Source organism: Solanum pennellii, chromosome 4 (genome assembly GCF_001406875.1).
Source record: "Solanum pennellii chromosome 4, SPENNV200".
NCBI classification, from domain to species: Eukaryota; Viridiplantae; Streptophyta; class Magnoliopsida; order Solanales; family Solanaceae; genus Solanum; species Solanum pennellii.
The window spans coordinates 2097432-2112686 of NC_028640.1; the positions used below are offsets into that span (position 1 = coordinate 2097432).

Genomic DNA, 15255 nt, shown 5'->3' on the forward strand with positions numbered 1-15255 from the left:
CAACCTAAAAAATTTAAATTTCAAGTTTCAACTTCAAAATTTATGATCCAATAGAAACTTAATTACATCCTAACACTTTGTTTAAGTGTTTGTTATATATTGTTTTATAACTCGACATATTATATTTTACTACCTTCGTCTCTAATTATTTGTCCACTTTTTCTTTTATAGTTGATTCTAATTTATTTGTCCATTTTGATAAATCACGAACGGACAATTTTTTTACCTATTATATCCACAATTAAATGACTAATTATTTTGAAAAATGTAGATTTTTTCATCCACTTCATAATTAATAGGGTAAAATGATAAACTCACCATGTCATTAATTATTTTCTTAATATGTGTGTCAATTCAAAAGTGGACAAGTAAAAAGGGACAGAGGAAGTATTATGTTAATGAATACAACGTTTACGTTATATCGTTCTTCATCGTTAAATAATATCACATGTTTATAATTTAAATGATAAATCTTAAAAAAATTGTAGGATATAAAATAAAACTACTATGAAAAAATAGAACAAATAATAAAATGAGTAGACTAAAAAATAAGTAGGAAAAAAAGAGAGAAGAAAATACTAAGTATCAATGTAATAATTACACTAAATCAATCGTTACATAAAATGAATCTTTTCATTACTATCTAATCATAGTTTTAGCCGACACGATACAATAGAATTTATAGAAAAAATAGTAAAATGTAAAGATTAAAAAATAAGTAAGAAAAAATGAGAAAAAAATATTAAGATAACGACGTTAATTACATCAAATAATCGTTACACAAAATGAATCTTTTCATCATTATCTAATCATAGTTTTAACCGACATGATATAATATAATTTAAATTAATATCAAAATAAATATGATATTTAAACTATATAATACAATATGACGAATAACAACCATCGAAATAAAATGTAATACGAATATCGAACACACATAAAAAAAATCAAAGAAATATATAATTTAGAATAGAATAGTAGTAGTAACAAATACAGAGCATTTCAAGCTGTTGAAGCAATCACTGCTCACTCCCTCCTTCTTCCACAGAGAGAGAACCAACCACCATTGAAACCCGAGCTAAATGCCCATAGATCCGTTTACATTGCTTGTAATTTGACCCGACCCATTAACCCAAATACCCTCATTCACTCTTCTTCTTCCTCACTACTCTCCATTTCTCACTTTTGTTTAGAAACAGAGTAAAAGAATCAGTTTTTCTCTTTTGTTGCTGTTGTTTATTGTCCTTTTAGTACTTTCCTTCGTACCCACTTCTTCTAAATTCTACTTTTTGTTTCAGTTCTTGAAGTAAAAGGCAAAAAAGTAGCAAAAAACAACAAAAACTAAGTGTAAAGTTGTAGTCTTTGTAGTTGGTACTCTAGTGGGTGTGGTGAGAATTGAGGTTCTTGGTGTTTGGGAACTTCAGATCTGATGGGAAGAACAAGTGTTGCTGATGATTTCATGGTCATTTCTTTTACTGACGTTGACTTCAAGGAGTGAAGAGAAAAGTATAAACTAGTCTTTTTTTGAAGCTTTGAGGGACAAATTCTTTAAAAGGGTACTGATATAATCATTCAACAATAGTAAAAATGATGGCTTTTGGAAGTCCTACGAGTAATGCTCATAGTACAAGCTCTACTTGCCACTCTTTACTTAGAGAACTGCAGGTCTCTTTTCTTTCTCCTCTTACTCTCTGTTTTACTACTTTTTACTGTACATGGTTTCTTGAAATCCATTTGATTAAATGTTCTGTCTGTGGGGAATTTAGTTACTTGTATATAGTTCTTGAATTTTTGTTTTTTTCTTGGTGCTTATGAAAAAGGGTGTTTTGTTTTTCTTGGTTTTGTTCTCTTCATTTTTTTGTTTTTTAGGAAAAAGATGGAGACTTTTACTTGATTTGAGGTGGGGCTTTGGTTAGTATGGTGAAATGCTTCTTTAAGCATAGAGACTATTTATTGTGCAGTTTATTTATGGCTTGGTAGTTATAACTTATAATGTCTGTTCAATTAAGTTGAAGTAGTTGTTTCTGCTGTTGGGTTTTTAAGTTAGTTGAAGTCTAATTAATGGTTTATGTAAAATAACTGTTTGTTTTTGGATTATGAAATCCAAGTTTGCTTATATGATTTAGTCTGGGATTTCCTTTGTTCTTGTCTTTCTCATGGCTTCAACAAATGCTTGATTCAAGTTTGATTTTGTAGTTGGAATTTTACAACCATTAGTGAAAAAGATAACATTTTGTGTCCAAGATTTCCTGTAGTTCCTGTATAGAATTACTGGGTGAATATGATGGGAGTTCCTATAGGGATTTCTGGCTTCTGGGTGATTAAGTTGGCACCTGGGAGGGAATAATAGTAGTTAGTTTTTGCTGTTTCTCATGTATGTGAGAGACTGCAGTATTGGTCCCTGATTTTTGTAATGTGTATTGAGTCTGGTTGGTGGTGATGTCCAGCAAATATGGACTGATATTGGAGAGAGTGAAGTTGATAAAGACCGTATGCTGTTGGAGCTGGAAAGAGAGTGTATGGAAGTCTATCGTAGAAAAGTTGAAGAAGCTGCCAATGCAAAATCACGTCTTCATCAGTCTGTTGCAGCTAAAGAAGCTGAGCTTGCAACCTTAATGGCTGCTCTTGGTGAACACAACATTAATTCACCGGTAAGGAACACTTCCCTACATGTGGAAACTTTTATCATAGTTAATGATTTATCTTTGAAAGTCCTCTACTCCCCCTTGTTTATATTTTTCCTTTCATATGGTTACTAGTACTGCGTCCCCTTTTTGGTGAAATGGCACTTCTTTGATCACACAGACCAAAAAACTATTAATTGATTGCTTTCCTGGAGCCTTAGCAATGCCTCAACTCGCGCAAAGTGGGTATTTTGATGTTATTGTTACTTTTCCCCCAAGGCTTACAGCTTAGAGGTTCTTCTAGGATGTACTGTTGTATCATATCTTAAGCAACTAGCGTGATTCCTGTTATCTTCCAAATAACAGGAATCTCACAAATGGAAGACAGAACTGTCAAGTTCTCTTGGAATAGAAATATATGGATGATCCATCTCATGAATTCTATATTTCATGTGCTCATGATTTATTAGTGTAGCAAGGTGAACTTCATAGATAGTTAATATTTAAAGAATTGAAAGTTTCATATTGTGCTAAAGATATGGAGAAGGAGTATAGTGATCTAGTTGTTTCATTTTTCTTGGATTTGGGGGATCGTGTGGAGTGGCTAATTTAAGAGGTACTCTTGTTGTTTGGACGAATGATTGCTCATATTGTCTAACCCTGTAAAGTCTCCAATTGCAACATTGAGTATCTTCAACATCTAATCTTTTTAGTTGTTTCTGCCTAGAAGATTTACCCTGCGATGTTTGCTCATCTGCTCATCAAATTAAGTTTCGAGCACAGTTTACTGCTTTGTTTCGTATTTGGAAAGAAAGCATATGCACTAATCATCTCTTGAATTTTTGGTGTAATGTGAAGTTTGTCTATGATGTATATGTAATTGTGAGTTCATAGACTCCCTGAAAATTCAAGGGAATCAGTATTGTTTTTGCAACACGTATATTGAGCACTTGGTGCAACTAATTAAGTATAAATAAAGGAACAACATTTTTGGCCTATTACAGAAAAAGAGAAGGGGTTAGTTTTGGTTTGATTTCAAAGTGAAGACAAGGCTTTGTTTTTCTTCGTTTTCTAAAACCAGAACTGTTCAGGAACCAAACAACTTCAGTTTTGGTTTTTGAAAATTTTTTTTGGAATCTTTTTGAACAACCTATCCATATTTTCGCTTGTTAATTTTGCTTTTCTGGTCACAACAGATACAGTCAGAGAAGATGTCAGCTTCATTGAAGGAGCAGCTTGGGTTAATCATGCCTCTTGTTGATGATTTAAAAGCAAAGAAAGATGAGAGAGTTAAGCAGTTTGCAGATATAAAGACGCAAATTGAGAAAATAACTAGTGAGATTTCAGGGTCTTGTAATATTGTCAATTCCCTTAGCACCTTAAACTTGGAAGAACATGACTTGTCGACAAGAAAGCTCTCTGAATGCCAATCCCATCTACGTGCTCTTCAAAAGGAGAAGGTATGTGTGGACAAAGTTGTATTTCAATTGTATCTTGTTTTTTAGTTACTTTTCTCTTCTTTTCAATTTTTATGCTTTTCCTAATTTGTCAGTCTCCAAAGAATGACAGTTTTCTCTATTTAGTGATAATTTAACTTTAAACTTCTCATTTTCCCTTAATGAGATGATTTAATTATGGCCACCCAAATATGTATGACTTGTTTTAGACCACGAGTTCCAAAGGTCCTCCTTTCATTCTTTAAACTGGTGTCCCAGTTCAACACCATCACATAAATTGAGATGGAGGGGGTAATATTTTTAAATAATGCAATAACGATTTTCTTTACTGCTGAAGCATCTTTGAAACATTGTGAGAGACAGGTTTCTTTAAGTTATCTTCTTTGCTAGTGTTTACTGGTTTCCCTGGTGGTTATGTATAGATGTTTGTGTATCATTATTCTTGTGATATATACAATTCTGTAAGTTGCCTTGTCAACTTGGTCCATGGATGTAGCTTAGTTCCCATTTCTCTTCTATCGCATTAGTCCACTTCTATAGGATCCAGTTCATCTACAGCACTCTTAAAAGCTATACAGTATATAACTGAAAATCCTTTTTTGCGTTTATGTGGTTCAGCATGGCATTCTTAATCATCATGAATGGTGCATTTTTAGTTTATCATAAGACGCCTGTCTTTCTTTTAGAAAATTGAATAATGATGATTGCTTCTGCATGCAGTCTGTGCGTGTCCAAAGAGTTCTGGACAGTGTGAATGAGGTTCATACATTGTGCGGTGTTCTTGGGCTGGATTTTGGTGAAACTGTAAGCAATGTGCATCCTAGCTTGCACGAGACAAGCATGGGACAGTACACAAACATCAGTGACAGTACATTGGAAGGTCTAGACCAGGCTATCCTTAAACTGAAAACAGAAAGAAAAGTTCGATATCAGAAGGTATTATTTTCCTAGATATGGATGGTACTGTCTTTTCTTTATTTGCTATCTAATCTCATCAATAATGCAGCTAAAGGACGTGGCGGGATCTCTGTTTGAGCTTTGGAAGTTGATGGATACAACGAGAGAAGAAAGGTGTAAGTTATCAAGGATCATTTCCTTTCTTGACATTTCTGAATCAAAGGTTGTTGAACCAGGTGCACTTACATTGGAGGTTATTCAACAGGTGTGCAAACACTTTTTACCTCTTAATTTTTCCCTATTTCTTGGTCTATTCTTTTTTCCCCTTTATTTCATTTCCGCATACAGTTTCGTGGGCTTATTTTTCCAAATTGTAATCATTAATAGTTCCTATATATATATATTTGCAGAAAGATTTGATGTTATTTTTGACGTTGCTAGGTATCAGCAGAAGTTGGGAGGCTTACCAAGTTGAAAGCAAGCAGAATGAAAGAGTTGGTGATGAAAAGGAGGGCAGAACTGGAGGATTTGTGCTGTAGAACCCATATACAACCTGATTCAAGTACTGCTGCTGATAAATCCAGTGCAATGATTGACTCTGGTAAGACATCTGACTTGGATTCGTTAAATGCTTTGTTCATCTGAGATTCAATGCAGAGAAATGAGCTCAATCTCCATTTGAAGGTCTTGTGGATCCTTGTGAACTCCTGGCAAATATTGAAGCACAAATAAACAAAGTAAAGGATGAAGCTTTAAGCCGAAAAGAAATTATGGATAAAATAGAGCGGTGGCTTTCATCATGTGATGAGGAAAACTGGCTTGAAGATTATAACCTGGTAAGTAAAAACTACTTCCATTCGATTTCCTGTAGCTAATCTCCGTTTCGTACTAACTAACGCTTCTAGTAACTTTAGTTTCTATTGTTGACAAAAACTTTACATCAGCTATAGTTTGATTAGTTTTATATTGTCAGGATCATACACGTTACAGCGGTGGAAGAGGTGCTCATATAAATCTAAAGCGAGCAGAACGAGCAAGAATTACAGTGACTAAGATTCCAGGTATTCTACTCTAGCTTTGTCAGTGGTGTCATTTAAGCTTGAATCATTGACACAAAGTGTACTCAAAGGATTTTATGCTCAGGTATGGTTGACAGTTTGATTAGCCGGACACTAGCTTGGGAAAATGAGAATCAGAAGTTGTTTCTGTACGATGGGGTGAGTTCTTTTGCAGATAAGAAACTTCAGATTTTTTCCTTGTTTCTGCTGTTGGTCAAGTGGATTTGGCTGTACTTGTAGGTGAGATTGGTGTCAATATTGGAGGATTACAAAGTGAGTCGACATCAGAAAGAAGAGGATAAGAAACGTGCGCGGGTACTGTCATTACCCTTATTTACTAATAAATGCTGAATTGTTATATGAGACATGTATCTAATGGAATGCACGATATCTAAATATTAACTGGAATTCTTATGTTGTATAATAACAAAATACTACTTTTTGATCTGTCCTTGTACTAAATGGGTGCTTCAATTGAGTCTAATAGATGAGAGAATGATATTAAGTATGGAGCATCTTAGTCCATATGATTTACAAGTAATGATTTGAAAATATATGTTTATCTTTTCTTTTACACAGGATCAGAAGAAACTCCAAGATATGCTGCTGGCAGAGAAGGAATCTATATATGGTTCTAGACCTAGTCCAAGAAGAAGCAGCAGCTTTAGGAAGACGAACGGATTCCATACAAATGGAAACGGGTCAGTCACCCCCTCACCACGCCGAAACTCAGTTGGTTGTGCAACTCCAGAGCTTCAAACACCCCGTTCTTACTCTGGGCGGCAGAATACCTATTTCAAGGAAATGAGAAGACTATCTACTGTCCCTCTCAACTTTGTGGCTATGGCAAAGGAAGATACCATGTCATTTTCTTCAATTGGCGGTTCTGAGCCAGAATCTCCACCTCAAGGCTGAATTCACAGTTGGTAAGCTGCTGCATTTCTTTTTACTCTGGAAATTTTATCATGTAAAATTCTGCTATCGCACTTTGGGAGGACTTCAAGATCATCTTTTGAGATGTTTGTAGATAAAAAGCACTTGTGTAGGTTCTTTTGCTCTCTCTAATTTCCCCTCAATTACCATCACGAATCCCTTCTTGTAGACAACCTGGTTTTAAGTGTAGAAGAGCGTAGAAACGGCTCCATCATCTACTAGTTTTGAACTGTATGCCATTGGCCCTCAGGATGTTGTTTTTCGTTCCCCTTTTTGATTATGCCATAATATCATTTCAAGTGTGAACTACATACAAGCTCAAGAAGCTTTATGTTTCGTGTTACACTTGAATGTCTTATTTCAACCTATATCAGTTGCATCTCACCATGTTTATGTCTTTGCAGGGAGATGATCACATAATCCAAGGCCACATATAACCTCATAATTTGTGAATAGTGAAGGGGAGTGTACACTACTGTAATGCTGTTAGGCTGTTCTAGGCACTTGGTGACTTTTTTGTTAGTGACTTTTGCTGGTTACTATAGATATTGTTTGTGGATATAATAGTGACTTTAAAGTTCTCTGTTTAAATAGATGTTTACTGATCAATATGTACCTTGAGCTTCTTTTTTTGTTGTTGGTGATTTGCATGTACATATAGTGGAATGTTATTGCTATGAATTTATTAGGAATTCATAGGACCTCTAATATTTCTAGCTCCCAATAAAGTTTGTAACATTCAAATGCTCAACTATCATTTCTACTCATATTTGTTTGGGTGAAATTGTATTCTCTCAAGTGTTGGGATCATTGTTTTCCCACTCTAAAAAGGAACCATCTCGATTATCATATTATTTTGATGTTTATGAATGTTTTATGTAGTTTTATAACAATAATAACATATCTAGTGTGATTTCACGAGAAAAGTTTATAAAGATTGCGTTTGCTTCATCCAAAATTTCAATTTATATAGAAATAAGTTAGACTGTTTCTGATAGACTCTCGACGATAAAAAAAAATCCAAATCAAACTGTACAAGTAATCAAATAGTGCAATTTGTGTAATTTTGGCTTATAAATGGGATAAAATAAAATCTCAAGGTCCGGGTACCCAACCATGGTGACCCGGCATCGGATATTCAATAAATACCTGATCGCCGGCGTCATTGCCGGCGGCGGAGTTACTTTCCAAACCCTAACTCCTAACTCATTCCTTTCTTCCACTGGTTCCCCTTTCATCAACGGCGTTGTTCGGTCCTCCCGAGCTCTCTTCACCATAACTTCCACTGTCATCGACTACAAGTTCTCACTGTACGGACTCAATCCTCACGCCGACGACTATCGCCTCACTCTCTCCGAACTGCATCTACGATCAGCGAAAAGAATTCTAACGATGTGTGAAGCAAATAAAGGTATTTACATCAAGGCAGGTCAGTTTGTTGCTGCCATTAGGCAAGTACCAAAAGAATACTCAACAACACTTTCTTCATTACAGGATCATGCTATTCCTTTTCAGTTTGAATCGATTAAACAAGTGTTAGTTAGTAATTTAGGTTTAAATTGTTTATCGGAGGTTTTTTTCTCCTTTGATGAGGTTCCGGTTGCTGCTGCATCTATTGCTCAAGTACACCATGCTGTTTTAGTAAAAGACCGTCAGGAAGTGGCGGTGAAGGTGCAGTATCCTGGACTGGAGTATCAAATGAAATTTGACCTTGTAACTATGTCTTTGTTATCGAAATTGGTTGGATGGATCTTCCCTGGATATAGGTTTCAATGGCTTGTAACTGAATTTGAAAAATCTATTGCATCTGAGCTTGATTTTATTGCAGAGGCTAAAAATTTGGAGAGGATTAGGGAAAATTTTAAGGATAATTCTATGGTTAGGGTTCCGAATGTGTTTTGGGATTTTACGACAAGGCAGGTTATGACAATGGAGTTTTGCAGAGGTCGTAAAGTCGATGACTTGGAGTTTCTGAAGGAAAGAGGAATTAGTGAAGTCAAGGTTGCGAAAACTTTGGCAGAAGTATTTGCAGAAATGATTTTTGTTCATGGTTTTCTTCATGGGGATTTACATCCTGGTAATATATTGGTTTCTCCTGAAGGGAAGAATGGATTTTCGTTAGTGTTGTTGGATTTCGGGATTTGTAAACAGTTGAATGAGGATTTCAGATTGAAGTATTGCGAGCTTTGGGAGGCTTTGGTAGTTAAGGACCCAGCCAAAATCCAGGAGATAGGAGAATATTTTGGTGTTGGGAAGTACTCGAGATACTTCCCTGTCATATTCACAGGAAGAACAATTGACAGTAAGTCCGCACTGGGCGAAGGAATGTCTGTTGAAGAAAAGAAGAACCTGAAGCAGGAACTGAAGTCACTTAAAATGGAGGATATATCTTCCTTCATGGAATCTCTGCCTACCGATTTTCTCACAGTATTGCGGACCGATGGGCTCCTAAGATCTCTGACGAGCAAGTTGGGTGCTCCCTTGAGAGTCAGGTTACTAGCATATGCTGAGTATGCACTTTATGGACTTTCGTTGAAGGCTGACTCTAAATCTGATTCTGCCATAGAAGTTGTGCTCTTTAGATTCAAGATTGGCCTCCGATACATCCAACTAAGACTCCTGTTTGGGATATTGGGGCTTGTTTCATGGCTAGAAAACATCAAACACACGTCAACTAGGAGGTTTAAAGATTTTCTTGCCTCAGCTGGTTTTCTGGTAAGGAACTTGTACTGTTCTTTATTGACCGCATAATTAAGTCTGGCCAGTTGTAATAGTGAAGAAATTGTCTCATCTACATTCACTCACCTCATAAGAAGCTTTCCTAAACAAATGTCTCTAGGTGGTACACTATAACTCTAGAGAGGAAAGTCTGTTTCTACTTTCTACTAACTCCATCCAATCATCTTTGAAGTGTTGTGTCATGCCTCATGTTTAGTCTAAAACTAGACGAAAACCTGTAAAGTCAATTGCAATTTTATAGTAATCTTTTCTCCTCCAAAAGCTATTGGATCTTTTCTCTTAATGGCATCACATTCTATTATCTGCCAGCACAAGTTGGGATTGCCCTACATAAAAAAAATTGATTTCCCTTCGAGCATTTGTTAATGTTGTATCTTCTTGTTAGCGCAAATATATCGACATGATATTTACCAATTACAACAAGTATTTTTCAACAATATTTTGCCAATCTTTCACATTAGGAACTTGTGACCTTTTGTCTTATCTGCATTCAGTAGAACACAACTAGATTTCCGACTCTCACCACCATATGCTGTTTGTAGAATTTATATTTGCTGTGCTCGAGAATATATATTGGTCATTAAGCTCAAAATGGGGGTTGGTTTGATGACAATACCCAAGAATTATACCGAGGGAAAATAGGTAGAAAAGTGCTTATAAAGCACCATTTGATAGCTTATTATCGGAGTTATGAGGTTGTTGCTTTACATATACTGCTAGAGGCTGCCCGCTGCTGTAATGTAAACAGTTTTCACGAAAACTGATGATAAATAAGGCCATGGAAAAGCAATCTGGAAGTGTGCTTTGTCACAATCAGTAATCGCAGAAAGAGCAAGAACTACAGTGACTAAGTTCCAGGTATTATTCTCTAGCTTCTTCAATGATGTCATTTAATCCTGGATCATCGGCAGAAATGAAAGTCAATGGCTTTTTACGCTCAGTTATCTGTTTGATTGACAAGGCTCTAGCTTGGGACAATGAGAAACAGAAGTGTTTCTGTACGATGGAGGTGCGTTCTTTTGCAGCTGTGCTGCCATAGGAATGGGATGAATCACAGTTACACCATCTTCTGGCTCACAATGAGTGATGAAAAACGACCCATGAAAACCAAGAAAGTGTGGACGCGATCATCCCAACTGTGTTTGTCCTTGAAAACATGTCCAGGTGACTATTAAAACTCATTGAAGGTTGATGTACCTCCTATTTTCATCTTATTATAATTGGAAGAGAGGACCGTGCTTCTTAACGATTCGTCTAGTCCTGTACATGTGTAGCTATTTCGATGTAATTATGATGGTCTCTTCTTTCTCAGCATGTATATTAGTTCTAATGACAATGATACAATTGAAGACATCTAATTTTGATTTCTTAGAGAAGGATACTTTGTACTTTGTGACTATGATTTAGTTTAAGTCATATGCACATATAGCAATGAACTTTTATCACACCTGATGCAGTTTTTGAACTGAGAAATAACACAAATACTTTGAAAAATGAAGTCTATCCTGTGATATGCGCAATGAAAGAATCCAACTCTATTCGAGAAGCTCCCCCTTTCTCTGTCGACTGCCTTACAGCTTCTCTCAATTCTTCTGCTCTTTTTCTAATCACAATGCCTTCTTCTGATGCCATCAACTTCCTCGCGACATTCTCAATAGTAAATGCACTTACTACCTCCTCGAGTTTCTCCCATTCTCTAACAACCAGGCCTATTTTTTCAGTATTTCTGTCACGAAGAAACCATTTATGGGTTGATCACAATGCATAGGCCAAGCAGCTATAGGCACTCCATAGTTATATTCTCTATGCAAGAATTCCATCCACAATGACTCATGAACTCACCTGTAGACGAATGAGCCATGATTTCTGGTTGTGGTGCCCATTCTCTTACCACTAACCCGACCCCTTTTACTCTTCCCTCAAACCCTTCAGGCAACTCAACTCTCCTAGCTTCCTCAGTAAAGATATCTCCTCTATCGGCGTCTCTCAACACCCATATAAACCTCTGTTTATTCTGCTCTAATCCCATTGCGAGCTCCTTGATTTCCCTATCAGAAAAGGAAACTGTTGTTCCAAAAGATATATAAAGTACTGATCTCAGAAATTCTTCTTCATGTTGTATAGACATCCCACCAGATAAGCTTAGCCAATGGAATAAAGTGTAAACTGAAATGCAGTTAAATACATAGGATTCAACATTGGGCCAAGAAGAAACATCCTGAACATCATAGGACATTAAAGGGTCATGAACAACAATGACTCTGTCTTGCTTTTGATGAAATGTCGCGTAAGAAAGAAGCAATGGGCTCGCGAAGAAGCATAGAAGCATCCCATGATGGCTGAAGATGTGATGGGAATTTGGTCAAGGCATTAAACTCAGGTGATGGTGAGTCAAATTCAGGAGTTGGAAGGTCATGGAAGTAAACTCTGGCTATGTCTGAAGGATTTAAGGCGTTGGCTCGGATCCTAGCTTGACGATTATGTGTAGCGGAGCCAACATAGTAGACAGGAAGACCATAGGAGGAGATTAAACATGAAAGTTGGTGAAGTTGGTTAAGATGACCTTGAGCTGGAAATGGAATCATAACCATAATTACTTCATGGTTTGGTAAATTCTCACATCTATACATGGACGACGACAAACCGGAGTTTTGTACTTCTGTTGGATCCTCTTCAGGTTGAGTTTCTGTCATGGTAGAAGCAAGGCAACAAAATTTAAGTCTATGAGAATTGTTTAAAGAGAGAAGCATTGAAAACACGCTTAAAACTCAGCGTGAATCATTAGTTTTATTCCCGAGCTATTGACGGCCTTATAAACACACCCCATTACTTGACCAACTGAAATTAACTACATCCCTGATCTTGCGACATGAGTGAAATACACCACTAAATCCTCACCAAGTCAACACTTCTCTTGATTTTTTTACTAAGAACCCCTTGCTCCTACGAGAGTTTGAGACCACTTGCTATGTCATGTGGTAGAACGGGGTGTATCTTAACTTAGTTAGTCAAGTTAAGGATGTTTTTAAGACTATCAATAGTTCAAGGACCAAACTAATAATTTCCACCAAGTTCGAGAACGTTTTCAATACAGAAATCAATCGTAGATACGTAGCTTTCACCTTAATACAAGACAAAAGGACATATCATATGACCAAAAATTTGGATGTGAGGAAAGAAAAGTATGTGGTGCAGATTGCAGAAGTACTATTGTGACCACTCATCATAGTTTTGGAAGCTAGTAATAATAATTGATCTTCTAGATACTTTTTCATTTTTGTTTTCTCTTTTCAAGTGTTTTGTTTACTTTATATTTTTGTCTGTTTTTTAAAATGATCTTGTAATGCTCCAGGACTACATAATATCAGAAAACACTCAAGTCTGTCTAAAGGAGTATATATTTTTTTTGGAACAATTTGTTTCGATTCGATGTTTGATATTGATTTTGGAGATCATGAATAAAAAGTCTCACTTTGAAAGGTACAACACTTCATGCCAAAGGTGATCTCAGATTAATGTTCGAACCTCATGTCTCTAGTTAAGGATAGTAATTAAGTCAAAGAGTTTTTGGGAATATTTGAAGACATAACAAGTTTTTACTATTTGTTGGGAAAATCAGCTGTGATGAACTTTTCACTTCGATTTCTCAGATGTTCACTCAACTACTAAAGTACTAATAGTTATTATCATCGCGTAAGTCATTTTCTTTATCGAGAGACCAACAGAATCACACTGAAAATGGCTACAGCAAGACATTATACAAATAGAAGAACTATCTCTCTTGCCACGATGTAAAATAGTAAACGCGATCGAAATGATAACATAAACAAGTAACCAGCAATGTTCTTTGTTTTTCTGAATCAATATTCATTAGTTGTTGAGAGCTAGAAGATGAAGTCTATCTTGTGATATGCGCGATGAAAGAATCCAACTCTATTCGAGAAGCTCCCCCTTTCTCTGTGGACTGTCTTACAGCTTCTCCCAATTCTTCTGCTCTTTTTTCTAATCACATTGCCTTCTTCTGATGCCATCAACTTCCTCACGACGTCCTCAATAGTGGATGCATTCACCAGCTCCTCGCGTTTCTCCCACTCCCTCACAATCAGGCCTATTTTTAACACGTCCGTCACCAAGAAACCAGTCATTGGTTGATCAGAGTGCATAGGCCAAGCAGCTATAGGCACCCCCATAGTTATACTCTCTATACAAGAATTCCATCCACAATGACTCATGAACCCGCCTGTAGACGAATGAGCCAAGATTTCTGGTTGTGGTGCCCATTCTCTTACCACTAACCCGACCCCTTTTACTCTTTCCTCAAACCCTTCAGGCAACTCAACTCTCCTAGCTTCCTCAGTAAAGATATCTCCTCTATCCGCGTCCCTCAACACCCATATAAACCTCTGTTTGCTCTGCTCTAATCCCATCGCGAGCTCCTTGATTTCCCTATCAGAAAATGAAGTTGTTGTTCCAAAAGACACATAAAGTACTGATCTTGGAGGTTGTTTGTTAAGCCAATCCAAACATATATCCTCCCTATTCGAGATACGATCTATTTTAGTAGGCAAAAGTGGTCCAATTGCCCAATTTTTCTTGTTCTGATCACTTGCTACTTGTGCTAACAAATCAAGAAACTTACCTTCAATCACTTTGCTTGTATTATGTATATCACCTGATCTAATATCTAAATATGGACTCTGAGAAGCTCCGCGATCTCTGATTTTATCCGTCATAATTCCATCAAGGGAAGGTAACTTTTTAAGCAATTCCTCTTCAAGTTGAACAGACATTCCAACAGACAGACATATAATACAGTAGAAAGTGAACACAGAAATGCAATTAAATATATAGGATTCCGCGTTGTGCAAGGATGAAACGTCCTGAACGTTATAGGACATTAAAGAATCATGAACAACAACGACTCGTCTTGATTTTGAGGAAATATCGCGTAAGAAGGAAGCAATAGGCTCGCGAAGAAGCATACAAGCATCCCATGATGGCTCAAGATGTGATGGAAATTGCTCAATGCATTAGGATCAGGTGCAGGAGAGGTATAATCAGGTGTTGGGATTTCATGGAAATGAATTTTGGCTATGTCTGAAGGATTTAACGCGTTGGCTCGAACACGAGCTTGAAGATTATGTGTAGCTGAGCCAACATAATAGACTGGAAGATCATCATATGATGAGGTGATTAAACAAGCAAGTTGAAGAAGTTGATTAAGATGGCCTTGTCCTGGAAATGGAACCATGGCTATAGCCACTTCATCTTGTTTTAAATCGGAATTTCGTACTTCTATCTGATCCTCCATGTCTCCTGATTGAGCTTGTGTTACAAATGATTTATAAAAATCGAAATTTCGTACTTCTGTCTTAGAGATTTGAACTTGAAATTTTTTTGAAGTTGCTCTTGAAATGATTAATAATATTATATTTATGAAATATGAAATAAAAAAAACATTGACTTACACAATTTGTGTTGAAAATATTAGTAGGTTTTTTAATGTCTAAATCCATCTTTTTTATATCTATCATTACCAGCCAC

The 15255-nt window shown here is 36.4% G+C and overlaps 2 protein-coding genes and 2 pseudogenes across 7 annotated transcripts; 2 read left to right on the plus strand and 2 right to left on the minus strand.

Moving 5' to 3' along the window:
• The first annotated feature begins 962 nt into the window (after positions 1–962).
• On the plus strand, positions 963–7723 carry LOC107017937 (65-kDa microtubule-associated protein 6). Its single transcript, XM_015218235.1, has 12 exons — positions 963–1668; positions 2451–2654; positions 3824–4087; positions 4805–5020; positions 5091–5246; positions 5423–5582; positions 5666–5817; positions 5955–6042; positions 6125–6198; positions 6280–6354; positions 6619–6965; positions 7377–7723. Exons 1-11 carry the CDS (start codon positions 1591–1593, stop codon positions 6952–6954), a joined length of 1803 nt encoding a protein of 600 aa, XP_015073721.1. The 5' UTR covers positions 963–1590; the 3' UTR covers positions 6955–6965; positions 7377–7723.
• Positions 7724–8036: 313 nt separating this feature from the next.
• LOC107018120 (uncharacterized aarF domain-containing protein kinase 1) lies at positions 8037–11087 on the plus strand. 5 transcript variants are annotated; one of them, XR_001456590.2, is made up of 3 exons: positions 8037–9687; positions 10254–10569; positions 10653–11087. XR_001456590.2 is itself a non-coding variant. In XM_015218505.2 (2 exons), exons 1-2 carry the CDS (start codon positions 8089–8091, stop codon positions 10293–10295), a joined length of 1641 nt encoding a protein of 546 aa, XP_015073991.1. In that variant the 5' UTR covers positions 8037–8088; the 3' UTR covers positions 10296–11087. The 5 variants fall into 5 exon arrangements, 2 of the variants coding, with proteins under 2 accessions (XP_015073991.1, XP_027772212.1); XR_003577872.1 differs by having other exon boundaries at positions 10432–10569; XR_003577873.1 differs by having other exon boundaries at positions 10432–10569; positions 10673–11087.
• Positions 11088–11185: 98 nt separating this feature from the next.
• On the minus strand, positions 11186–13158 carry LOC107018123 (annotated as a pseudogene).
• A 219-nt stretch (positions 13159–13377) lies between these two features.
• LOC107018122 lies at positions 13378–15181 on the minus strand (annotated as a pseudogene). Its single transcript, XR_001456592.2, has one exon. The product of XR_001456592.2 is annotated as a zeatin O-xylosyltransferase-like (transcript).
• Positions 15182–15255: the final 74 nt, after the last annotated feature.